The sequence below is a fragment of the Pseudophryne corroboree genome, chromosome 2 (assembly GCF_028390025.1).
Source record: "Pseudophryne corroboree isolate aPseCor3 chromosome 2, aPseCor3.hap2, whole genome shotgun sequence".
NCBI lineage: Eukaryota > Metazoa > Chordata > Amphibia > Anura > Myobatrachidae > Pseudophryne > Pseudophryne corroboree.
This window is the reverse complement of record NC_086445.1, coordinates 873,781,298-873,808,322: the sequence shown is the minus strand read 5'-3', so window position 1 is coordinate 873,808,322 and position 27,025 is coordinate 873,781,298. Positions and strand designations below refer to the sequence as shown.

General features: G+C 47.6%; 1 protein-coding gene across 1 annotated transcript in view; it reads right to left on the bottom strand.

Moving 5' to 3' along the window:
• Nucleotides 1–17,985: 17,985 nt before the first annotated feature.
• The window catches only part of TP53I13 (tumor protein p53 inducible protein 13), a 60,824-nt gene continuing 51,784 nt past the window's right edge, over nt 17,986–27,025 (bottom strand). Inside the window, exon 9 of the mRNA XM_063955940.1 lies at nt 17,986–19,327. Within this exon, the coding sequence (XP_063812010.1) occupies nt 19,218–19,327 (110 nt within the window). The 3' untranslated portion in view covers nt 17,986–19,217. The remainder of the gene's footprint in view (nt 19,328–27,025) is intronic.

Sequence of the window (27,025 nt, the reverse complement as noted above, 5' to 3'; positions counted from 1 at the left end):
GTCATGCCGTCAAACGTAGCCGCGGTAAATCCAGGTACACGCACGGCACCTACCGTAGTAGGTCCTCACGAAGAGGAAGAGATCCAGGATCCTCTTTTTTTTTTTTTTATAATCAGGGCACCAAGCCCTCCTTGGCCAGTCTGGGCCATGAAATTTTGCCCGAAACCTCGTTGTTCCTATGATCCCGAGAACTTTTGGGAACAGTGGCAGTGGGGAATACATACACTGACCGGAATAGCCACTGGGTCACCAGTGCATCTAACGCTATTGTCCGAGGGTCTTTCGACCAGGAACAATATTTCTGAAGCTTCTCGTTGAGACGAGATGACAACATGTCTATTTGAGAAACTCCGCAAAGACTTGTCACCTCTGCGAAGCCTTCTTGGTGGAAGTTCCACTCACCCGGCTGGAGATCGACTCCTGGAATGAAAATTACCGACAGAGCCCTTACATATTTTCCTGCCCCGAGGAGAACCTTCGTCACCTCTGCTATTTCCGCTCTGCTTTCCATTCCGCCCTGCTGTTACATTATCTAACTGGATGTGCACAGGATGATCTTGAAGAAGATGTACCGTTTGTTGAAGACCTTTGTAAATGGCTCTCAATAACAGCATGTTCATCTGAAGGCAGGCTTCCTGACTTTAGCATTTTCCATGGAAGTTTCCTTGAGTGACAGCTCCTCAGCCTCGGAGACTTGTATCCGTGGTTACCAGGACCCAGTCCTGAATTCCAAACTTGCGTCCCTCTAATAGGTGCGAGCTGTGTAGCCACCACAGGAGTGAACTCCTGGCTTTCGACAAAAGGACTATCTTCTGGTGCATATGTAGGTGGGATCCACTTTACCAACAGGTCCCCCTGGAATACCCTGGCATGGAACCTGCCAACCTGTATGACCTCGTAGGTCGTCACCATATTTGCACTGATGGATCGACACTGTTGATGGTTTCAAAACTAGTATTACCATTTTCTGGATTTCCAGAGCATTTTCCACCAGAAGAAAAACGCTGAACTACCCTGTCCATAATCGTCCCGAAAGACAAAATAATATTTCCTGGAAAATGTATAATCCAACCGTGTTGTTGGAGTATGGACAGGGAGAGCGCAATGTTTTGTACCACGCGCTCACTGGATCTCGCCTTTATCAGGAGATCTTCTAGATACGGAATTATATTGACCCCTTCTTGAGGCGGGAGAACCATCATCTCCACCAGCACCTTGGTGAAAACCCTCGGCGCCGTAGAGAAAACGAAAGGCAACGTCTGGAATGGTAATGGCAATGCTGAACTGCGAAACTCAGCTAAGCCTGGTAAGGAGGATAAATGGGAACATGCAGGTAAGCATCCTTTACGTCAACTGACCCCCTGTAATCCCCCTCCTCTAGACTGGAAAACACTGCCCCAAGTGATTCCATCTTGAACTTGAAACGTTTCAAGTAGAGATTCAGATTTTAGGTTCAGGATCGGTCAGACCGAGCCGTCCGGTTTTGGAACTACAAAGAGGCTTGAATAAACCCCTCCCTTTGTTGTGACCCAGGCACCAGGACTATGTCCTGGTCCTGACATAAAATGTGAATTACCGTTATAAGTGCTTTTCTCTCTGAAAGAGACGTTGGCAAGGTCAATTTTAAAAATCAGCATGGGGAAACGTCTTGAAAGCCCAGTTTGTATTCCTGGGACACTATTTGTAACACCCAGGGATCCAGGTCAGATTGACTCCAATCCTGAGTGAGCAGTTTTTAGACGTGCCCCCACCCAAGCTACCTCCCACGAGGGATCCCCAGCATCACGCTGTAGACTTGGCAGAAGCAGGGGTAGACTTCTGTTCTTGGAATCTGAAGCCGCTGTAGACATATTTTTGTCTCTTCCCCGTCCTGCGAATAAGGGGAAACGTCTCTCTGTACTTACTGGGCCGAAAAAGGACTGCAGGTGAGGGTGCTCTTTTTTGCCGGTGCAAGTGCAGAGGGCAAAAATGTCGACTTACCTTCGGTAGCCGCCGAGACTAATACATCCAGTCCATCGCCAAATAAGGCGTCCCCTTATATGGGAGAGCCTCCATATGTCTCTTTGGAATCTGCATCCGCGTTCCACTGGCAAATTCCCAACGCCCGCCGAGCCGATACTGCTATGGTAGCGGCTTGTGAACTCAAGAGTCCAATATCTTTCATTGCTTCTAGCATATACGTGGCAGCGTCTTTGATATTCTCTAACTTAAGGAGCATCTCATTTTTATCAATCGTGTCAAATTCTGAGGACACACATTCTGACCATTTTTCAATAGCGCGACTCACCCACGCGCAGGCAATAGTGGGTCTGAGCAGTGTACCATTAGCAACATAAATGGATTTTAATGTAGTTTTTATCTTACGGTCTGCCGGCTCTTTTAGTGAAGCCGTGCCAGGTGCAGGGAGAATTACCTTCATTGTCAACCTGGACCGTGCACTGTCTAACACAGGGGGTGACTGCCGGGAAAGAATATATTGCGCACGTGGGAGGGAGTTGTTCTATTTCCCTGGAGTCCCCATCGTCAACACAGGACTCAGAGTCCGTGTCGGTAGCAGTAGCCATAACATTTAAATGGACTTCATGTGACCCAGAGAGGGTCGCCTGCAGATGGAAGAACGGAATGCTGACCAACATATCTTCTACATATTCAGCATTAGATGCAGCTTTATCTAATCTCTTATTGATATGATGCATACCACCACGTATTTCATGCACCCATGCAGGCTCTTGGTGTGCCGGTAGCGTCACGACCTTACAACTCTGTGTCCCCAAACGGTTTCCTCCTTGAAGGAACTCCCTGCATCAGATATGTCACCCACGTGTATCACACACACCCACAGACACACTGGGATTGATAGGGGACAGACCTCTGTCAGAGGGACACAAAAAGGATTAGCCAGCTCACACCCCAGAGTAAACACACAAATCTGCAAAATATAACATAAACAGACCTGCAGCGCTTTATAATATAACATATGCCTCAAACCCCCCCCCCCCCCCCTTTTATATGCACCCTGATACAAATCAGTAGTAAAGGGAGGACCAGCATTTCTCTTGAGAAAATGGCGCTGAGTAGTGTGCTGGCTTAGTGAGGAGGAAGCCCCGCCCCCATAATGGCGCGCTTCTCCCGCTCTTAATTAAATAATTAATTTAACTGGCGGGGGGTAGGACAGAGTGTGTTTATGCCCCTTTTGCCAAAAAAAGAGTGTATTAACTGCCAAGGGCGCCCCCCCCTGCGCCCTGCCTATGTCTAGCAGTGTATTGTGTGGCTGAGAGGAGGAAGCTCCGGCCCCTCAATGGCGTGCTTCATCCCGCTATTTTCCAGCTAATATTTATACTGGCGGGGGTTAGGATAGTGCCTTGGCACTTATGTCCCCTCTTGCCAGTGCCTTTTTGAGGATTTATATGCTGCCCAGGGCGCCTCCACCCTACAGAGCCGCTGTGTGTGGGAGGTACCTCAGAAGCCGTCACTGAAGTCTTCTTTTCTTCTACTCACCTGTCTTCTGACTTCTGGCTCTGCAAAGGGGGTGACGGCGGGCTCTGGGAATGAACCCCTAGGCATACCAAGTGTTCCAAACCCTCAGGAGCTAATGGTGTCCTGTAGCCAAATAAGCAGAGCCTTTAAACTCACTAGAAGTAGGTCTGACTTCTCTCCCCTAAGTCCCACGACGCAGGGAGACTGTTGCCAGCAGTCCCCCTTAAAATAAAAAAACCTAAAAGTCTTTTCAGAGAAACTCAGTAGAGCTCCTCAGAGTGCATCCAGTCTGCCTGGGCACATATCTAAACTGGGGTCTGGAGGAGCATAGAGGGAGGAGCCAGGTCACACCATTTGAAAGTCTTAAAGTGCCCATGTATCCTGCAGATCCCGTCTATACTCCATGGTTCTTGAAGTGTCCCCAGCATCCTCTAGGACGTATGAGAAAACGAGATTTATGGTAAGAACTTACCTTTGTTAAATCTCTTTCTGCAAGGTACACTGGGCTCCACAAGGATAGACATTGAGGTCTAGAGTAGGATCTTGATCCGAGGCACCAACAGGCTCAAAGCTTTGACTGTTCCCAGAATGCACAGCACCGCCTCCTCTATAACCCGGCCTCCCTGCACAGGAGCTCAGTTTTTAGTTAACCAGCCCAATGCAGTAGCAGGAAAAGAGACGACAACAGTTAGTAGCCACATACACCACACTCTCACGACAAGAGAAGTGTCAGCGGCTAATGCCATACCAACCCAAAGAAGCTAAGTGCGTCAGGGTGGGCGCCTTGTGGAGCCCAGTGTACCTCGCAGAAAGAGATTTAACAAAAGGTAAGTTCTTACCATAAATCTCGTTTTCTGCTGCGGGGTACACTGGGCTCTACAAGGATAGACATTGGGGATGTCCTAAAGCAGTTCCTTATGGGAGGGGACGCACTGTAGCTGGCACAAGAACCCTGCGTCCAAAGGAAGCATCCTTGGACGCGGCAGTATCGAAGGCATAGAACCTTATGAACGTGTTCACTGAGGACCACGTAGCTGCCTTGCACAATTGCTCAAGGGCCACCCAAGAAGGTCCAACAGACCGAGTAGAATGGACCGTAATGTGAGCAGGAGCTGACAGACCAGCCTTCACATAAGCATGTGCAATCACCATTCTAATCCATCTGACCAAAGTCTGCTTGTGAGCAGGCCAGCCATGTTTGTGAAATCGAAACAGTACAAAGAGAGAATCAGATTTCCTAATAGAAGCAGTTCTCTTCACATAGATACAGAGAGCCCATACCACATCCAAAGACCTCTCTTTGGGAGACAGATCAGGAGAAACAAATGCCGGAACCACAATCTCCTGGTTAAGGTGGAACGAGGAAACCACCTTAGGTAAATATCCGGGACGAGTCCTAAGAACCGCCTGGTCACGGTGAAATATCAGATATGGGGAACTACAGGACAAGGCACCCAAATCCGACACTCTTCTAGCTGAAGCAATAGCCAGCAGAAACACCACCTTAAGGGAAAGCCACTTAAGATCAGCTGAACCAAGAGGTTCAAACGGAGACTCTCGTAACGCCTCCAAAACCACCGACAAGTCCCAAGGAGCCACAGGCGGGACATAGGGAGGTTGGATACGCAACACACCCTGAGTAAAGGTATGCACATCAGGTAAGGTCGCAATCTTTCTCTGAAACCACACCGACAAGGCAGAAATATGAACCTTGAGGGAGGCCAGGGCCTAAGTCCAGGCCCTGCTGAAGAAAAGCCAACAACTTGGCCGTACTAAACTTGGAAGCGTCATAATTGTTAGATGCGCACCAAAGTAAGAATGCCAGACCCTATAGTAAATCCGAGCAGAAGCCGGTTTCCGGGCCCATAACATAGTTTGAATGACCGCCTCAGAAAACCCTTTAGCCCTTAAGACGGAAGCTTCAAGAGCCACGCCGTCAAAGACAGCCGGGCTAGGTCCTGGTAGACACAGGGGCCCTGAACGAGGAGGTCTGGGCGTTGTGGAAGTAGAATTGGACGCTCTGACGATAGGCCTTGAAGGTCTGAGAACCAGTGCCGTCTGGCCCACGCTGGAGCTTTGAGAAGCAGAATTCCTTTTTCTTGCTTGAACTTCCGAATTACCCTGGGCAGGAGTGACACCGGAGGGAACACGTACGGCAGCCGAAACCTCCACGGCACTGCCAGCGCATCCACTAATGCTGCTTGAGGATCCCTTGTCCTTGCTCCGAAGACCGGAATCTTGTGATTGTGTCGAGACGCCATCAGATCTACGTCTGGAAGGCCCCACCTTTCCACTAAGAGTTGAAACACTTCTGGATGGAGGCCCCACTCGCCTGCAAGTACGTCCTGACGACTGAGAAAGTCTGCTTCCCAATTCAGGACTCCCGGAATGAAGATTGCCGATATGGCCGGTAGATGGCGTTCCGCCCAATGTAGAATCCGTGAGACTTCCTTCATTGCCAGACGGCTTCGAGTGCCGCCTTGATGATTTATGTAAGCCACTGTGGTTGCGTTGTCCGACTGCACCTGAACAGGACGGTTCTGAATTAAATGCTGGGCTAGGTTCAATGCATTGAAGACCGCCCGCAATTCCAGAATGTTGATCGAGAGGAGGGACTCCTCCTTGGTCCACCGACCCTGAAGGAAGTGTTGCTCCAGCACCGCGCCCCAACCTCTTAGACTGGCATCTGTCGTCAACAGGACCCAGTTGGATATCCAGAAGGGACAGCCCCTGCACAATTGTTGGTCCTGGAGCCACCAGAGCAGCGACAGACGGACCTCCGGAGTCAATGAGATCATGTGAGACCTGATCCGGTGAGACAGGCCGTCCCACTTGGCTAGAATCAGCTTCTGGAGGGGGCGAGAATGGAATTGAGCATACTCCACCATGTCGAATGCTGATACCATGAGGCCCAGCACCTGCATCGCCGAATGTATCGACACTTGCGGACGAGAAAGGAAGCAACGAATCCTGTCCTGAAGCTTCAGGACTTTCTCCTGAGACAAGAACAACCGCTGGTTGTGAGTGTCCAATAGCACTCCCAGGTGCACCATGCTCTGAGCAGGGACCAGGGAGGATTTCTTCCAGTTGATGAGCCACCCGTGGGCTTGTAGAAACTGGACAGTCATATCCAGATGACGCAGGAGAATTTCTGGGGAATTTGCCAGGATTAGCAAGTCGTCCAGATACGGCAGTATCCTGACCCCTTGACGGCGGAGTACCACCGTCATCACCGCCATGACTTTGGTGAAGACTCGCGGAGCCGTAGTTAAACCAAAAGGTAACGCCCGAAACTGGTAATGGAGGTTGCCAAATCGCAAACCTGAGGTATTGCTGATGCGACTCTGCTATAGGAATATGCAGGTAAGCATCTTGTATGTCCAGGAAGACCATGTAGTCCCCAGGTTCCAAGGCCAGAACTATAGAGCGAAGGGTTTCCATACGGAACTTGGAAATCTTCACAAACCTGTTCAATGCCTTGAGGTTGAGAATGGGCCGGGAGGACACATTCGGTTTCGGGACTAGAAACAGCGGAGAATAGTACCCCTGGCCCCTCTGCGCAAGATGCACCTGTACTACGACTCCTGTATTCAGGAGGATCTGTACCACCGAATGTTGAGTGTTTGCCTTTGTCTGGTCCAATGGGACGTCTGTTTGGCAAAATCGATGAGGGGGTCGGTTTTTGAAGGCTATGGCGTAACCTCGAGTGACGACTTCCCGTACCCAGGCATCTGAAGTGGTCTTCAACCATTCCTGTGTATACCCTAGAAGCCGGCCCCCCACCCTGGGATCCCCCAGGGGGAGGCCCGCCCCATCATGCGGCAGGCTTATCGGTCTTGGAAGCTGTCTGACGGGCCGCCCAGGCTCTTTTGGGCTTTGGCTTACCAGGTTTGGAAGTGTGGGCCTGCTTGTTGTACGCCTGACCTTTTCCTTTACCTGAAGGACGAAAGGGGCGAAAGGAAGTACCTTTAGCCTTCGACACAGAAGGAGCGGTACTTGGCAGACAGGCAGTTTGGTAGTAGCCAAGTCAGCCACAATCTTATTTAAGTCCTCCCCAAACAGAAGATCTCCCTTGAAAGGGAGTACCTCCAGGGTTTTTCTAGAGACCAGATCCACAGACCAGGATCTCAGCCACAATATCCGGCGAGCCAGGACTGACGTAGTAGAGGCCTTGGCTGCTAGGGAACCGGCCTCAGAAGCCGCCTCTTTAATATAGCGAGAAGCTGTGACAATATATGACAAGCATTGTCTAGCATGGTCAGAAGAGATTTCAGCTTCTAACTCCAAGGCCCATGCTTCAATAGCCTCTGCAGCCCCATGTTGCTGCAATAGTGGGCCTTTGTGCAGCACCCGTGAGGTTGTAAATCGCTTTCAGACAACCCTCCACACGTTTATCCGTAGGCTTTTAGAGACGTGACGGTAGTGACAGGTAGAGCTGAGGAAACCACCATCCTAGCCACATGTGAGTCTACTGGAGGAGGGGTTTCCCAATTCTTAGACAGCTCTGGTGCGAGGGGATAGCGAGTCAGCATCTTCTTTTGAGGCACAAACTTCGTACCCGGGTATTCCCAGGGTTCCTGGCGTATATACACTAGGTGGTCAGAGTGAGGTAAAACTTGTTTAACCACCTTCTGAGGCTTGACGCTATCTGGTTTCTTAGGAGGGATGGATGGCTTGGGATCATCCGTAATCTGCAGAATCAACTTAATAGCCTCCAAAAGATCAGGAACATCCACATGTGAACTACCCTCACGATCAGCCGTATCTGAGTCAGAACCTGTGGAGTCAGTGTAAGTGCCGTCTTCATCAGACGCCGTGTCAGTGTCAGCAGTGGATTGTGAGGAGACCAGAGCTCGCTTAGAGGACCCCTTGGGCTTAGGCGAGCGATGGTCAGACTTTTTAGTAGTCAGGGACTGGTTCAACTTCCTCAATTGAGCAGATAAATCGTCCGCCCACGGCGGCTTAGCTGCAGGGACCACATATAGATGGTCCCTGCAGCTAAGCCGCCGACCCCCCCCCCCCACCCCCCCCGGTAGGAGAGGCATACAGGGAGGAGCCAGCCCACACTATCAAATTCTTAAAGTGCCCATGGCTCCTATTGGACCCATCTATACCCCCATGGTACTAAATGGAACTCCAGTATCCTCTAGGACGTAAGAGAAAGTATGCTACGACAGTAGTTGCCATATATTTGAAGCACTTTAATTTGTCTGTATTCCAGCACTAAATCACCCTCAAATGCTTTCTATCTAGTTTTATAAGAATCTTACTCGATTATTAGTGAGATGCAACCATTGTTTGCACTACTATGTTTTGCATTCTGTATAGCATCTGCTGGACAAATCCATCTGATCCGCTTATTACATGACACCTTAATTGTCATATTAAGTACGAGATGGTTACCTTTTTCTACCTGATGTCAAATGTTGTTTTAGGTTAATTTTTTCATACAAAGTTCAATAAAAAAATGACATCATTAAATAAAAAAAAAAAAAACAGGTGCATAAGAAGAGGCGGTCACCTGGAACGAGGTGTAGGACTAATTACAGGTGAACAACATGCATTTTCCCTTCAGGCTTATTTGTACCAACATATACCCAATGTGGATAGTTACTACATAATGTGTATCTTTCCTCCATACATATGCAGGTGAAAATTTATTTCAGTAATTTAACTTAAAAAGGTGAAACTAATATATTATATAGACTCATTACATGCAAAGTGAGATATTTCAAGCCTTTATTTGTTATAATTTTGATGATTGTGGCTTACAGTTTAAGAAAACCCCAAATCCAAAATTTCAGAAAATTAGATTACATAAAATAAAAAACAGGATTTTAAATAGGGTTATTACCCTTTAATCTGGGTCACATATAGTAGGATTTACACAGGTTCTGTGGCTGATAAAAAAATCAGGTGAATTGCAGGCTTGATTTTAGCCCAGGCCTAGCCAACCTGTGGCTCTCCTGCCACAGTTTAGCTATTAGGGAATGCTAAAATTGTGGCAGAGCATGCTGGGATATGTAGTTATACAACAGCTGGAGAGCCACAGGTTGGCCAGGCCTGTTTTAGCCAGTCATAGAACCTGTGTGATTATTTTGTGTGCCAGAATAAAGGGATATTATAGAAGCCAAGTAATAAATACTTTATTTGCCCATAAGCAGAGCTGTACACAGAAGTATATATGCTTACATCCAACGCTACATAACCCTTTCTGGGTATTACCTATGTGAAAACACGACTCTATAACGCCTTCAATGGCAAATGTAACTGAAATGCACTGCATGTACTTGCATATGCCCGGTTTCCCAGCAAGCACAAAGTGAAAACGTGCAACACAAGCTCCACACACAGGCACCGCTGCAGCAAGCCCTCAGGATTTATTATATTTCTAGATTTCAGAATGGACCTTGACTCTATTGTCCCAACTGTTAGTAGATGGTGGTGTGTAGGAAGACTGTCCAGGCTCACAGGCAGATACAGGATTAGAATGTCAACAAAACAGTGTGGCCTGATGCAGAGCTCACTCTTACCTACCAGCGGCTCCGGCAGGCAGGTAATGGCGGATTACTGGCTGTCCTGTAGTAAGTTAACGCCAACCCCTATCCCTAATCTCCTGCAGCCTAACCCCAATATCAGCATTCTGCAGAATGTCATTGTGTTCTATGTCAACATTTCAACAATGTTCACATCATAATAACGGTCAACACTGCAGTGTTGACATTATGATTGCCGACTTTGTAATTGTCACCATGGTAACTGTGTGCCCTGCTATGCTGCCCATAGAATAAATATATAAGATTACAAATTAATTCTCAATGGACTATGAATTAAAAAAAAAAATACTAATAATTAGTGGTGTTGCCCTTGGAATGATACTATTCCCATATGCAGGGTAAAACTAAAGCGTTTATTTCATTATGCAGACATCAGCTGCTGTGGTATGCGTCATCTTTGGTTTTCAACCACTCCACGCTGCTTCTGCTGTGCCACGTAACCAGAAAAAGCCATCCATTTGTGTTCTACACCTTATAATTAGTGGCTTGGTGTACTAGTTCTATTGGCAACTTGCATTAGTGTATTCATAACATCCACTGGTACAAAAAGAACATGTTAGTCAGCACTGGATTGCTGGCAAAGATTGTGGAAAGTGTTCTAGATTACATGTGCACCGTACAGTTCTGGTGGGGGATTAAAAAATAGGGTGGCAAAACAATGAACATGGGTCACCTGTTTGATAAGTACAGCCAGGTAAGAGTCTTACTGGCTGAGATAAGAAAAAGTTGGATGGTAGTAAGTAAGAAGATGTTTACTCAGTTTCACAGTAATAACATAGAAAGGATTATGCATGTGGTTAGTGTACTTTGGCTGTGATACAATAATAGATCTCATTATTTACACTCCTGCACCTTTGGAGACTTCATGTGTTGACAACCTTAAGGGAAATGCACCTTCCCTCCTATACAGGTGCGATTTTACTGTAGGCAGCAACTGCAGTATTTTAGTATGGTCATGTAACCGGGATAGTGTATTCCCCATTCACTTCCATCTGTCCGCACAGGGGTGATGGATCACAGAGTACGAGCGCCTTTCCTGCCGAAGCAGTAGCCTCTACAGCGCCGGACACCAACCTAGGGGTCCAGCTGGTAGAAAATTTGAGATGTACATTTTATTTTACCAACGTTTAAAAACCATTTATTTTATACAACTATACAAGAGTAATACAGAATAAACATGGTTCACAACAGTACAAAAATATACTGTAATTTATAAATAGTCAGAAAGCCTGCACAGGCTGTACTGTACATTCTCTGTTACAGAGAGAGACCCATGTTGTTTAATAGGACAACTATACTTCAAATATAAGACATATAAAAGACCTACTAAAAGATAATCACACATGTACAATTTTCAGAAGCTTGTAGAAACAGATTGTGGATTTTTTCTTTTCTTTTATGGTTTGCTTAGTGGTCCTTTGTCAGCCAGCAAATTATATTCACATAGATTAGACCAAGCTGTATATGCAATATACTGTAGGTAACGGACCACATACCCAGTGGGATAACCAACCCACCACACCCACAATCAGAGAATATTTGGAGGTAGATGTTAAACTGCTGGAGTACATACAAAATGGCAGTGATGGATATTAATTAACAATTCTCCAGCCTGCAGGTAGAGGCCAAGGGGCCAATTCTGAGATGGCAGCAAAGCCAAAAACACAAAAAAGAAAACAAGTAACTTTGCACCTTGGCAAAACCATTCTGCACTGTATGCGATTCAGAAAAAAATGAGAGATTTACATGTGAGAAGGGTCTGTACAAACTGAAATGTAAATGCAGAATAAAAATAAATCTATCCTGCACTTCTGGACTACATGCAAAAAGACAGTATTTACCCTGCGTGTAAAAACAATAAAATGTATTTACACTCAGGACGGCCATCAGGGGGGCCCCGCATGGCAGCAATGTGGATTGGAGCGCACCAAAAGCAGCCATAGAGGGGGGCCCTGTTTATAAATGACAGTCCCAAGCCCCACAATTTCTGATGGCAGCCCTGCGTGCACCCCTTGCATTTGCAGCATGGTTTCGCCCAGTAACAGTTACTTGCTTTTTTTTGTTTTGCTTCCAACTGTGCCCAATATCTATATTCTTTAAAAAAAAAAAAGTAGATGTTGAAACACATACAATAATAAATTCTATTTTTGAAATAAACATGAAACAATGTAACAAGAAGTTATGGTGCCCACACACAGTGCGATTATCTCATGCGATTTGATCTTTTTAATTCAAATCGCACCATGTTTATTTTCCCTTGGGATGCGCGCTGCCACAGTCAATATCGCACGGCAAAATAGTATGTACATTCAGGTATTTTTGTATTACATCACATTACGTCTAGTTCAAATTGCACGCTGTGTAGCAAATCGAATGCGATACGGACTTTAAGACACGCACAAACATTGTAAACCAGCCCACTATTTTAATTTACATATTGTAGTGTAGTCAAAATCGTGTGTAGTTCAAATCGCGTAGCACACATTGTATAGGCTCAAAACGCACCTAGCACAAATCTCAGAGTGTGTAGGCACCTATACACCTGATAAAAGAAACAATAAGAATTTACTCACCGGTAATTCTATTTCTCGTAGTCCGTAGTGGATGCTGGGGACTCCGTCAGGACCATGGGGAATAGCGGCTCCGCAGGAGACAGGGCACAAAATTTAAGTTTGACCACTAGGTGGTGTATACTGGCTCCTCCCCCTATGACCCTCCTCCAAGCCTCAGTTAGGATACTGTGCCCGGACGAGCGTACACAATAAGGAAGGATTTTGAATCCCGGGTAAGACTCATACCAGCCACACCAATCACACCGTACAACTTGTGATCTGAACCCAGTTAACAGTATGATAACGTAGGAGCCTCTGAAAAGATGGCTCACAACAATAAACAACCCGATTTTTTTGTAACAATAACTATGTACAAGTATTGCAGACAATCCGCACTTGGGATGGGCGCCCAGCATCCACTACGGACTACGAGAAATAGAATTACCGGTGAGTAAATTCTTATTTTCTCTGACGTCCTAGTGGATGCTGGGGACTCCGTCAGGACCATGGGGATTATACCAAAGCTCCCAAACGGGCGGGAGAGTGCGGATGACTCTGCAGCACCGAATGAGAGAACTCCAGGTCCTCCTTAGCCAGGGTATCAAATTTGTAGAATTTTACAAACGTGTTCTCCCCTGACCACGTAGCTGCTCGGCAGAGTTGTAATGCCGAGACCCCTCGAGCAGCCGCCCAAGATGAGCCCACCTTCCTTGTGGAGTGGGCATTGACAGATTTAGGCTGTGGCAGGCCTGCCACAGAATGTGCCAGTTGAATTGTGCTACAAATCCAACGAGCAATCGTCTGCTTAGAAGCAGGAGCACCCAGCTTGTTGGGTGCATACAGTATAAACAGCGAGTCAGATTTTCTGACTCCAGCCGTCCTTGAAATATATATTTTCAATGCTCTGACAACGTCCAGCAACTTGGAATCCTCCAAATCGCTAGTAGCCGCAGGCACCACAATAGGCTGGTTCAGGTGAAACGCTGATACCACCTTGGGCAGAAAATGAGGACGCGTCCTCAATTCTGCCCTGTCCGAATGGAAAATCAGATATGGGCTTTTATACGATAAAGCCGCCAATTCCGACACTCTCCTGGCTGAAGCCAGGGCCAGTAGCATGGTTACTTTCCATGTAAGATATTTCAAATCTACCGATTTGAGTGGCTCAAACCAATGGGATTTGAGAAAATCCAAAACTACATTGAGATCCCACGGTGCCACTGGGGGCACAACCGGGGGCTGTATCTGTAGTACTCCTTTTACAAAAGTCTGGACTTCAGGAACTGAAGCCAATTCTTTCTGGAAGAAAATCGACAGGGCCGAAATTTGAACCTTAATGGACCCAAATTTGAGGCCCATAGATAATCCTGTTTGCAGGAAATGTAGGAATCGACCCAGTTGAAATTCCTCTGTCGGGGCCTTCCTGGCCTCACACCATGCAACATATTTTCTCCAAATGCGGTGATAATGTTGTGCAGTCACCTCCTTCCTGGCTTTGACCAGGGTAGGGATGACCTCTTCCGGAATGCCTTTTTCCCTTAGGATCCGGCGTTCAACCGCCATGCCGTCAAACGCAGCCGCGGTAAGTCTTGGAATAGACACGGTCCCTGCTGAAGCAGATCCCTTCTTAGAGGTAGAGGCCACGGATCTTCCGTGAGCATCTCCTGAAGTTCCGGGTACCAAGTCCTTCTTGGCCAGTCCGGAGCCACTAGTATCGTTCTTACTCCCCTTTGCCGTATAATTCTCAGTACCTTGGGTATGAGAGGCAGAGGAGGGAACACATACACTGACTGGTACACCCATGGTGTTACCAGAGCGTCCACAGCTATTGCCTGAGGGTCTCTTGACCTGGCGCAATACCTGTCCAGTTTTTTGTTGAGGCGGGACGCCATCATGTCCACCATTGGTCTTTCCCAATGGACTACAATCATGTGGAAGACTTCTGGATGAAGTCCCCACTCTCCCGGGTGAAGATCGTGTCTGCTGAGGAAGTCTGCTTCCCAGTTGTCCACTCCCGGGATGAACACTGCTGACAGTGCTATCACATGATTTTCCGCCCAGCGAAGAATCCTTGCAGCTTCTGCCATTGCCCTCCTGCTTCTTGTGCCGCCCTGTCTGTTTACGTGGGCGACTGCCGTGATGTTGTCCGACTGGATCAACACCGGCTGACCCTGAAGCAGAGGTTTTGCCAGGCTTAGAGCATTGTAGATTGCTCTTAGTTCCAGTATATTTATGTGAGACACGTTTCCAGGCTTGACCACACGCCCTGGAAGTTTCTTCCTTGTGTGACCGCTCCCCAGCCTCTCAGGCTGGCATCCGTGGTCACTAGGACCCAGTTCTGTATGCCGAATCTGCGGCCCTCTAACAGATGAGCACTCTGCAACCACCATAGCAGAGAGACCCTTGTCCTTGTCGACAATTTTATCCGCTGATGCATCTGCAGATGCGATCCGGACCATTTGTCTAGCAGATCCCACTGAAAAATTCGTGCATGGAATCTGCCGAATGGAATCGCTTCGTAAGAAGCCACCATTTTTCCTAGGACTCTTGTGCATTGATGCACAGACACTGTCCCTGGTTTTAGGAGGTTCCTGACGAGTTCGGATAACTCCCTGGCTTTCTCCTCCGGAAGAAATACCTTTTTCTGAACAGTGTCCAGAATCATCCCTAGGAACAGCAGACGTGTCGTCGGGATCAGTTGGGATTTTGGAAAATTCAGAATCCACCCGTGCTGTTGGAGCACTACTTGAGTTAGTGCTACTCCGACCTCCAGCTGTTCTCTGGATCTTGCCCTTATCAGGAGATCGTCCAAGTAAGGGATAATTAATACGCCTTCTCTTCGAAGAAGGATCATCATTTCGGCCATTACCTTGGTAAAGACCCTGGGTGCCGTGGACAATCCAAACGGCAGCGTCTGAAACTGATAATGACAGTTTTGTACCACGAACCTGAGGTACCCTTGGTGTGAAGGGCAAATTGGGACATGAAGGTAAGCATCCTTGATGTCCAAGGACACCATAAAATCCCCTTCTTCCAGATTCGCTATCACTGCTCTGAGTGACTCCATCTTGAACTTGAATTTTTGTATGTACAGGTTCAGAGATTTCAGATTTAGAATAGGTCTTACCGAGCCGTCCGGCTTCGGTACCACAAATAGCGTGGAGTAATACCCCTTTCCCTGTTGTAGAAGGGGTACCTTGATTATCACCTGCTGAGAATACAGCTTGTGAATGGCTTCCAATACCGTCGCCCTGTCTGAGGGAGACGTTGGCAAAGCAGATTTTAGGAACCGGCGAGGGGGAGACTTCTCGAATTCCAACCTGTAACCCTGAGATACTACCTGCAGGATCCAGGGGTCCACCTGCGAGTGAGCCCACTGTGCGCTGAAATTCTTGAGGCGACCCCCCACCGCCCCCGAGTCCGCTTGTAAGGTCCCAGCGTCATGCTGAGGCCTTTGCAGAAGCCGGGGAGGACTTCTGCTCCTGGGAAGGGGCTGCTTGCTGCAGTCTCTTACCCTTTCCTTTGCCTCGGGGCAAATATTGGAATCCGCATCGCCTGACCACTGTCGTGTCCATAGACTTCTTCTGGCAGATATGGACATCGCACTTACTCTTGATGCCAGAGTTCAGATATCCCTCTGTGCATCTCGCATATAAAGGAATGCATCCTTTAATTGCTCTATAGTCAATAAAATACTGTCCCTATCCAGGGTATCAATATTTTCAGTCAGGGAATCCGACCAAGCCACCCCAGCACTGCACATCCAGGCTGAGGCGATTGCTGGTCGCAGTATAACACCAGTATGTGTGTATATACTTTTTAGAGTATTTTCCAGCCTCCTATCAGCTGGATCCTTGAGGGCGGCCGTATCAGGAGACGGTAACGCCACTTGTTTGGATAAACGTGTGAGCGCTTTGTCCACCCTAGGGGGTGTTTCCCAGCGCGCCCTAACCTCTGGCGGGAAAGGGTATAACGCCAATAACTTCTTTGAAATTAGCAGTTTTTTATCAGGGGTAACCCACGCTTCATCACACACGTCATTCAATTCCTCTGATTCAGGAAAAACTACAGGTAGTTTTTTCAGACCCCACATAATACCCCTTTTTGTGGTACTTGCAGTATCAGAGATATGCAAAGCCTCCTTCATTGCCGTGATCATATAACGTGTGGCCCTACTGGAAAATACGTTCGTTTCTTCACCGTCGACATTAGATTCGGTGTCCGTGTTTGGGTCTGTGTCGACCGACTGAGGCAAAGGGCGTTTTACAGCCCCTGACGGTGTTTGAGACGCCTGTACAGGTACTAACTGGTTTGCCGGTCGTCTCATGTCGTCAACCGACTTTTGCAGCGTGCTGACATTATCACGTAATTCCATAAACAAAGCCATCCATTCCGGTGTCGACTCCCTAGGGGGTGACATCACCATTACCGGCAATTGCTCCGCCTCCACACCAACATCGTCCTCATACATGTCGACACACACGTACCGACACACAGCAGACACACAGGGAATGCTCTGATAGAAGACAGGACCCCACTAGCCCTTTGGGGAGACAGAGGGAGAGTTTGCCAGCACACACCAAAGCGCTATAATTATATAGGAACAACCTTATATAAGTGTTGTTTCCTTATAGCTGCTTAATATATATAATATCGCCAAAAAATGCCCCCCCTCTCTTTTTTTACCCCGTTTCTGTAGTGCAGTGCAGGGGAGAGCCTGGGAGCCTTCCTAGCAGCGGAGCTGTGTAGGAAAATGGCGCTGTGTGCTGAGGAGATAGGCCCCGCCCCCTATTCCGGCGGGCTCTTCTCCCGGTTTTTCTGAGACCTGGCAGGGGTGAAATACATCCATATAGCCTCATGGACTATATGTGATGTATTCTTTTTAGCCAGAAAGGTATTAACATTGCTGCCCAGGGCGCCCCCCCCAGCGCCCTGCACCCTCAGTGACCGCCGGTGTGAAGTGTGCCTGAGCGCAATGGCGCACAGCTGCAGTGCTGTGCGCTACCTCATGAAGACTGAAAAGCCTTCAGCCGCCGGTTTCTGGACCTCTTCTTACTTCGGCATCTGCAAGGGGGTCGGCGGCGCGGCTCCGGTGACCCATCCAGGCTGTACCTGTGATCGTCCCTCTGGAGCTAGTGTCCAGTAGCCTAAGAAGCAAATCCATCCTGCACGCAGGTGAGTTCACTTCTTCTCCCCTAGGTCCCTCGTTGCAGTGAGCCTGTTGCCAGCAGGACTCACTGAAAATAATAAAACTATCAAAACTTTTACTCTAAGCAGCTCTTTATGAGAGCCACCTAGATTGCACCCTGCTCGGACGGGCACAAAAACCTAACTGAGGCTTGGAGGAGGGTCATAGGGGGAGGAGCCAGTACACACCACCTAGTGGTCAAACTTTTAAATTTTGTGCCCTGTCTCCTGCGGAGCCGCTATTCCCCATGGTCCTGATGGAGTCCCCAGCATCCACTAGGACGTCAGAGAAATATATTTTTATATTTGGGAACTAGATATATTCTAAAACCATTATGGTAATGCCCAACAGCTAGTTTTCTGGTTCTCCCAACTAAACGATTAGTGTTCTATTAAAAAGATAGAGCCAGGAATACAGGCTCTGACTAAAGCTAAGCACACACATGTACAATCCCCTACTGATTGGGTTAACACTGCTGATCAGGAGAGTAGTATATCACCGGCTTGACCTGCTGTGAGTGTCATTTACTTACACTTCTGCAACAGTGCGAGTGGTGTCATTGGTGAACGCAGAATGTTTAGGCACTTTGTGACTAAGTATGGGCAAATTTTGCGAACAATCCATTAAATCAGTAGTTCTCAAACTTTTTTGAATCACGGCACCCTAGGAGTATCAGAATTCTTTTCACGGCATCCCTAGGCCAATAGTTTCTTATTAAGAAATTTAGAGAGGAATATTACATTAAGTAAATTGTGTTTATATGTGCGGAAAAAGATTTGTTTCTGTTTGTCCACAATTTATGATTGAGAGCCACTAGCGCTGGTTTTGCGTATTACATTGAACATAAATAATTTTAATTGGTCCTGGACCACCAATCAAGGGCACCCCTGCAAGTGTCCTGAGGCACCCCAGGGTGCCACGGCACACAGTTTGAGAACCACTGCATTAAGTCATGAAACTGAATGCGCAAAGGCATCTACAAAATAAAAACATACAGACAGGGCAGATGGAGCAGTACTTTGTGACGCACATGGCCAGATTATATGGGACTTGTGAATTTCAAACAGGGATCCTTTCACTTCATGAAGCGTCTAGCCCATGCTCTGAAGGTGCGGTAACTCCAATTCCAAAAGATAAAAACAATTCTCTCCAACACTGATTGATGGAAACATCACGCAGGCCATCTTCATAAAACCACCTCCACTGTGTACATGTGACTGACCCACTCTAACCCTGACATTTTGAGGGATGAGCCAATATTCAAAGTTAAATTTTAGGAGTAGCACTAGCCAGATTAACAGAGTTGCCAGGCAGGATTCCCAAATATAGTGTTACCAAGAATATGGATTATAGCCACAAAAGGACTGTCTCATCCGTGCATAGCAGAGGATTCCTTTTCCACACTCAATAATATGACTCATGACGTGTCCAATCCAGATTGAGCTAATCAGAACTCTCACTTAGGCTTTCATACAGTCTCGCTGGGCTTTTCTTGCGTCCGATCCATTTCTTGCGCTTGCTGTGACCTTGAACCAACCTCCTCTTGATAATTGCTACATAGAAGAAACAGCTCATCATGTTAATGATAGTACCTGGAGAAACATGCTTGCAAGAAATTAAAAAGGCCTATACAACGCCATTTAAGCATCTACACTCTATATTAACAGAAACAAGCAGCTACAGTTATGTAATAATGTTGTCTATACATCATTAAAAGGACACTTGGGTCATTCTGTGTTAAATCAACACACTTTGTTAAAATTTTCTCTCACCAGCTCAGATTTTGTTCTGATTTGGTATATGGTATAAGAAAAATACAAAATATTAAATATCTCATGCAGTTTCCAGAATATGGCTATGTAACGTTTTTAAAAATGATGTCGAAAACGCACAACCAGCATAATTCCAAACGCCGTAGTAGCTCTCCTAATTAAGTTAGAGAGGCGACAGTGGTGTCATTTTACTGTGTTTTTATGCCCTTTCTTATGATATACCACATATCCGTTGTGTACGACAAGAAGTGATGGACAAGAATGAAGATGACGACGAATTAAAAAAAGTGACCTTCCTTCATACAGCTGGACCTTCACCATCATTCTTCTATCCACGGTAGCCTGATGTACTATGGATACCTGCAATAGATGTCTTATGCAAAGGCGACCCTATAACTCCAACTAGAATCATTTATGTCATGTCGCCTGATGACACTTTAAAAACCACTGAGGAATTGTCAAACTATCTTCAGCTAACAGTGTTGACTGACTAATACAATGTTAAGTATTTCTATTCGAATTGATTGATCTAATAAAGCCAAACCTATTACTACTACTTGTAATACACCTGGCTTTTTTTAATAAACTACCTTGCTTTCAAATTATTTTTAAACTATGAACCCATTATCTTCCCACTTTTAAATTTTGACAAACATTTAACATTAGTATAGACTACTTCCTGAATTTTTTTTTTTACTTTTTTGCTGACACACTTTTTGAAATACTGATCAAAAATTTAATTTTTAATATAGAAAAAGTTTTACCTCACAAAGCCTACTGTGTTGTATATCATAGGAAATGGTATAAGAAACCCAGTAAAATGACACCACTCCCACCGCTCTAGCTTAATTAGGAGAGCTGCTATGGCAAATTTGAAAATATGCTGGTTGTGCGTTTTTTTGACAGATTTTACTTTACATAGCCATATTTTGGAAACTGCATGAGATATTAAAAAAGAATATTATTTTTCTTAGACTACACATAGGGGTATATGCAATTGCCGGCGAATCGCGGCAATTTTTCGCCCGTTTTTTAATTCGACACAATTCGACCGTCGAATTCCGGCAAGTGGGTGCCGGAATTCAACATATTCAATAAAAAACGGATTAGACAGTCCCGCTGTCGAAAAACGGACGATTTGACGGATTTTGATTAGACTTGTAAAAAATAAAAATAAAAACCGTAAAAACCACGAAAAAAAATGCGTGGGGTCCCCCCTCCTAAGCATAACCAGCCTCGGGCTCTTCGAGCCGGTCCTGGTTCTAAAAATCCGGGGGAAAAACTGACAGGGGATCCCCCGTATTTTTAAAACCAGCACCGGGCTCAGCGCCTGGTGCTGGTGCAAAAAATACGGGGGACAAAAAGCGTAGGGGTCCCCCGTATTTTTTACACCAGCATCGGGCTCCACTAGCTGGACAGATAATGCCACAGCCGGGGGTCACTTTTATACAGCGCCCTGCGGCCGTGGCATTAAATATCCAACTAGTCACTCCTGGCCGGGGTACCCTGGGGGAGTGGGGACCACTTCAATCAAGGGGTCCCCCCCCACAGCCACCCAAGGGCCAGGGGTGAAGCCCGAGGCTGTCCCCCCCATCCAAGGGCTGCGGATGGGGGGCTGATAGCCTTGAGTAAAATGATAGAATATTGTTTTTTCCAGAAGAACTACAAGTCCCAGCAAGCCTCCCCCGCAAGCTGGTACTTGGAGAACCACAAGTACCAGCATGCGAGTGGAAAAACGGGCCTGCTGGTACCTGTAGTTCTACTGGAAAAAAAATACCCAAATAAAAACAGGAGAGACACACCGTGAAAATAAGAATTTACTCACCGGTAATTCTATTTCTCGTAGTCCGTAGTGGATGCTGGGAACTCCGTAAGGACCATGGGGAATAGCGGCTCCGCAGGAGTCTGGGCACAACTAAAAGAAAGCTTTTAGACTACCTGGTGTGCACTGGCTCCTCCCACTATGACCCTCCTCCAAGCCTCAGTTAGGATACTGTGCCCGGAAGAGCTGACACAATAAGGAAGGATTTTGAATCCAGGGTAAGACTCATACCAGCCACACCAATCACACCGTATAACTCGTGATACCATATCCAGTTAACAGTATGAATTTTAACTGAGCCTCACAACAGATGGCTCATGACAATAACCCTTTAGTGAACAATAACTATGTACAAGTATTGCAGACAATCCGCACTTGGGACGGGCGCCCAGCATCCACTACGGACTACGAGAAATAGAATTACCGGTGAGTAAATTCTTATTTTCTCTGACATCCTAGTGGATGCTGGGAACTCCGTAAGGACCATGGGGATTATACCAAAGCTCCCAAACGGGCGGGAGAGTGCGGATGACTCTGCAGCACCGAATGAGAGAACTCAAGGTCCTCCTCAGCCAGGGTATCAAATTTGTAGAATTTTGCAAACGTGTTTGCCCCTGACCAAGAAGCAGCTCGGCAAAGTTGTAAAGCAGAGACCCCTCGGGCAGCCGCCCAAGATGAGCCCACCTTCCTTGTAGAATGGGCTTTTACTGCTTTAGGATGCGGCAGTCCAGCCGCAGAATGCGCCAGCTGGATTGTGCTACAAATCCAGCGAGCAAGTGTCTGCTTAGAAGCAGGAGCACCCAGTTTGTTGGGTGCATACAGGATAAATAGCGAGTCAGTTTTCCTGACTCCAGCTGTCCTGGAAACATAAATTTTCAAGGCCCTGACTACGTCCAGTAACTTGGAATCCTCCAAGTCGCTAGTAGCCGCAGGCACTACAATAGGTTGGTTCAAGTGAAAAGCAGATACCACCTTAGGGAGAAACTGGGGACGAGTCCTCAACTCTGCCCTATCCATATGGAAAATCAGATAAGGGCTTTTAAATGACAAAGCCGCCAATTCTGATACACACCTGGCCGAAGCCAAGGCCAATAACATGACCACTTTCCACGTGAGAAATTTTAGATCCACAGTCTTTAGTGGCTCAAACCAATGTGATTTTAGGAAATTCAACACCACGTTGAGATCCCAGGGTGCCACTGGAGGCACAAAGGGGGGCTGAATATGCAGCACTCCTTTTACAAATGTCTGAACTTCAGGTAGTGAAGCTAATTCTTTTTGAAAGAAAATCGACAGAGCCGATATCTGTACCTTAATGGAGCCTAATTTTAGGCCCATAGTCACTCCTGCCTGTAGGAAGTGCAGAAATCGACCCAGCTGAAAATCCTCTGTTGGGGCCTTATTGGCCTCACACCAAGCAACATATTTCCGCCATATGCGGTGATAATGTTTTACCATTACATCTTTCCTGGCTTTAATCAGCGTAGGAATGACATTCTCCGGAATGCCCTTTTACTTTAGGATCCGGCGCTCAACCGCCATGCCGTCAAACGCAGCCGCGGTAAGTCTTGGAACAGACAGGGCCCCTGCTGCAGCAGGTCCTGTCTGAGTGGCAGAGGCCATGGGTCCTCTGAGATCATCTTTTGAAGTTCCGGGTACCAAGCTCTTCTTGGCCAATCCGGAACCACGAGTATTGTCCTTACTCCTCGTTTTCTTATTATTCTCAGTACCTTTGGTATGAGAGGCAGAGGAGGGAACACAAACTGACTGGTACACCCACGGTGTCACTAGAGCGTCCACCGCTATCGCCTGAGGGTCCATTGACCTGGCGCAATAACTCTCCAGTTTTTTGTTTAGGCGGGACGCCATCATGTCCACCTGTGGCCGTTCCCAACGATTTACAATCAGTGTGAAGACTTCTGGATGAAGTCCCCACTCTCCCGGGTGGAGGTCGTGCCTGCTGAGGAAGTCTGCTTCCCAGTTGTCCACTCCCGGAATGAACACTGCTGACAGTGCTAGCACGTGATTTTCCGCCCATCGGAGAATCCTTGTGGCTTCTGCCATCGCCATCCTGCTTCTTGTGCCGCCCTGTCGGTTTACATGGGCGACCGCCGTGATGTTGTCTGACTGGATCAGTACCGGCTGGTGTAGAAGCAGGGGTTTTGCCTGACTTAGGTCATTCTAAATGGCCCTTAGTTCTAGAATATTTATGTGTAGGGAAGTCTCCTGACTCGACCATAGTCCTTGGAAGTGTCTTCCCTGTGTGACTGCCCCCCAGCCTCGAAGGCTGGCATCCGTGGTCACCAGGACCCAGTCCTGTATGCCGAATCTGCGGCCCTCGAGAAGATGAGCACTCTGCAGCCACCACAGCAGAGACACCCTGGTTCTTGGAGACAGGGTTATTAGCCGATGCATCTGAAGATGCGATCCGGACCATTGGTCCAACAGGTCCCACTGAAAGATTCTGGCATGGAACCTGCCGAAAGGAACTGCTTCGTAAGAAGCCACCATCTTTCCCAGGACTCACGTGCAGTGATGCACCGACACCTGTTTTGGTTTCAGGAGGTCTCTGACTAGAGATGACAGCTCCCTGGCTTTCTCCTCTGGGAGAAACACTTTTCTGGACTGTGTCCAGAATCATTCCCAGGAACAGTAGACGTGTCGTCGGAACCAGCTGTGACTTTGGAAAATTCAGAATCCAACCGTGCTGGCGTAGCACCTCCTGAGATAGTGCTACTCCTACCAACAACTGCTCCCTGGATCTCGCCTTTATTAGGATATCGTCCAAGTATGGGATAATTAAAACTCCCTTTTTTCGAAGGAGTATCATCATTTCCGCCATTACCTTGGTAAACACCCTCGGTGCCGTGGACAGTCCAAACGGCAGCGTCTGGAATTGGTAATGGCAATTGTGTACCGCAAATCTGAGGTACTCCTGGTGAGGATGATAAATGGGGACATGCAGGTAAGCATCCTTGATGTCCAGGGATACCATGTAATCCCCCTCGTCCAGGCTTGCAATAAGCCCTGAGCGATTCCATCTTGAACTTGAACTTTTTTATGTATGTGTTCAAGGATTTCAAATTTAAAATGGGTCTCACCGAACCGTCCGGTTTCGGTACCACAAACAGTGTGGAATAGTAACCCCGTCCTTGTTGAAGTAGGGGCACCTTGACTATCACCTGCTGGGAATACAGCTTGTGAATTGCCTCTAGCACAGCCTCCCTGCCTGAGGGAGTTGTCGGCAAGGCAGATTTGAGGAAACGGCGGGGGGGAGACGCCTCGAATTCCAGCTTGTACCCCTGAGATACTACTTGCAAGATCCAGGGATCCACCTGTGAGCGAGCCCACTGATCGCTGAAATTTTTGAGGCGGCCCCCCACCGTACCTGGCTCCGCCTGTGGAGCCCCACCGTCATGCGGTGGACTTGGAAGAAGCGGGGGAGGACTTTTGCTCCTGGGAACCTGCTGTTTGTTGTAGCCTTTTTCCCCTACCTCTGCCTCTGGACAGAAAGGACCCGCCTTTTCCTCGCCTGTTTCTCTGGGTCCGAAAGGACTGTACCTGATAAAACGGCGCTTTTTTAGGCTGTGAGGGAACCTGGGGTAAAAATGCTGATTTCCCAGCTGTCGCTGTGGAAACTAGGTCCGAGAGACCATCCCCGAATAACTCCTCACCCTTATAAGGCAAAACTTCCATGTGCCTTTTGGAATCTGCATCCCCTGTCCACTGCCGAATCCATAAGCCTCTCCTAGCAGAAAAGGACAATGCACTTATTTTAGATGCCAGTCGGCAGATCTCCCTCTGTGCATCTCTCATGTATAAGACCGAGTCTTTTATATGCTCTATGGTTAGGAGAATAGTGTCCCTGTCTAGGGTGTCAATATTTTCTGACAGGGAATCTGACCATGCAGCGGCAGCACTGCACATCCATGCTGACGCAATAGCTGGTCTAAGTATAATGCCTGAGTGTGTATATACAGACTTCAGGATCGCCTCCTGCTTTCTATCTGCAGGCTCCTTTAGGGCGGCCGTATCCGGAGACGGAAGTGCCACCTTTTTAGACAAACGTGTGAGCGCTTTATCCACCCTAGGAGGTGTTTCCCAACGTGCCCTATCCTCTGGCGGGAAAGGGAACGCTATTAGTAATTTTTTAGGGATTACCAATCTTTTATCGGGGAAAGCCCACGCTTCTTCACACACTTCATTTAATTCTTCAGATGGGGGAAAAAACTACGGGCAGTTTTTTCTCCCCAAACATAATACCCTTTTTAGTGGTACCTGGGTTAATATCCGACATGTGTAATACCTCCTTCATTGCCTCAATCATGCAACGAATGGCCCTAGTGGACATTAGATTAGACTCGTCGTCGTCGACACTGGTATCAGTATCCGTGTCGACATCTGCGTCTGCCATCTGAGGTAGCGGCCGTTTTAGAGCCCCTGATGGCCTTTGAGACACCTGGGCAGGCACGAGCTGAGAAGCCGGCTGTCCCGCATTTGGCATGTCGTCAAATTTTTTGTGTAAGGAGTCGACACTTGCACGTAATTCCTTCCATAAAACCATCCACTCAGGTGTCTGCCCCGCAGGGGGTGACATCACTTCTATAGGCATCTGCTCCGCCTCCACATCATTTTCCTCATCAAACATGTCGACACAGCCGTACCGACACACCGCACACACACCGGGAATGCTCTAACAGAGGACAGGACCCCACAAAAGCCCTTTGGGGAGACAGAGAGAGAGTATGCCAGCACACACCAGAGAACTATATAATGCAGGGACTAACTGAATTATGTCCCCTATAGCTGCTATAATATTTACTGCGCCTAAATTTAGTGCCCCCCCTCTCTTTTTTACCCTTTTCTGTAGTGTAGACTGCAGGTGAGAGCCAGGGAGCTTCCTTCCAGCGGAACTGTGAGGGAGAAATGGCGCCAGTGTGCTGAGGGAGATAGCTCCGCCCTTTTTCGCGGACTTTTCTCCCGCTTTTTTAAGGATTCTGGCAGGGGTAATTATCACATATATAGCCTCTGGGGCTATATATTGTGATTGTTTTGCCAGCCAAGGTGTTTTTATTGCTGCTCAGGGCGCCCCCCCCCCAGCGCCCTGCACCCTCAGTGACAGGAGTGTGAAGTGTGTATGAGGAGCAATGGCGCACAGCTGCAGTGCTGTGCGCTACCTTGGTGAAGACAGAAGTCTTCATGCCGCCGATTTTCCGGACTTCTTCTTGCTTCTGGCTCTGTAAGTGGGACGGCGGCGCGGCTCCGGGACCGAACACCAAGGCCAGTTCCATGCGGTCGATCCCTCTGGAGCTAATGGTGTACAGTAGCCTAAGAAGCCCAAGCTAGCTGCAAGCAGGTAGGTTCGCTTCTTCTCCCCTTAGTCCCTCGTTGCAGTGAGCCTGTTGCCGGCAGGTCTCCCTGTAAAATAAAAAACCTAAAATATACTTTCTTTCTAAGAGCTCAGGAGAGCCCCTAGTGTGCATCCAGCTCGGCCGGGCACAAAAATCTAACTGAGGCTTGGAGGAGGGTCATAGTGGGAGGAGCCAGTGCACACCAGGTAGTCTAAAAGCTTTCTTTTAGTTGTGCCCAGACTCCTGCGGAGCCGCTATTCCCCATGGTCCTTACGGAGTTCCCAGCATCCACTAGGACGTCAGAGA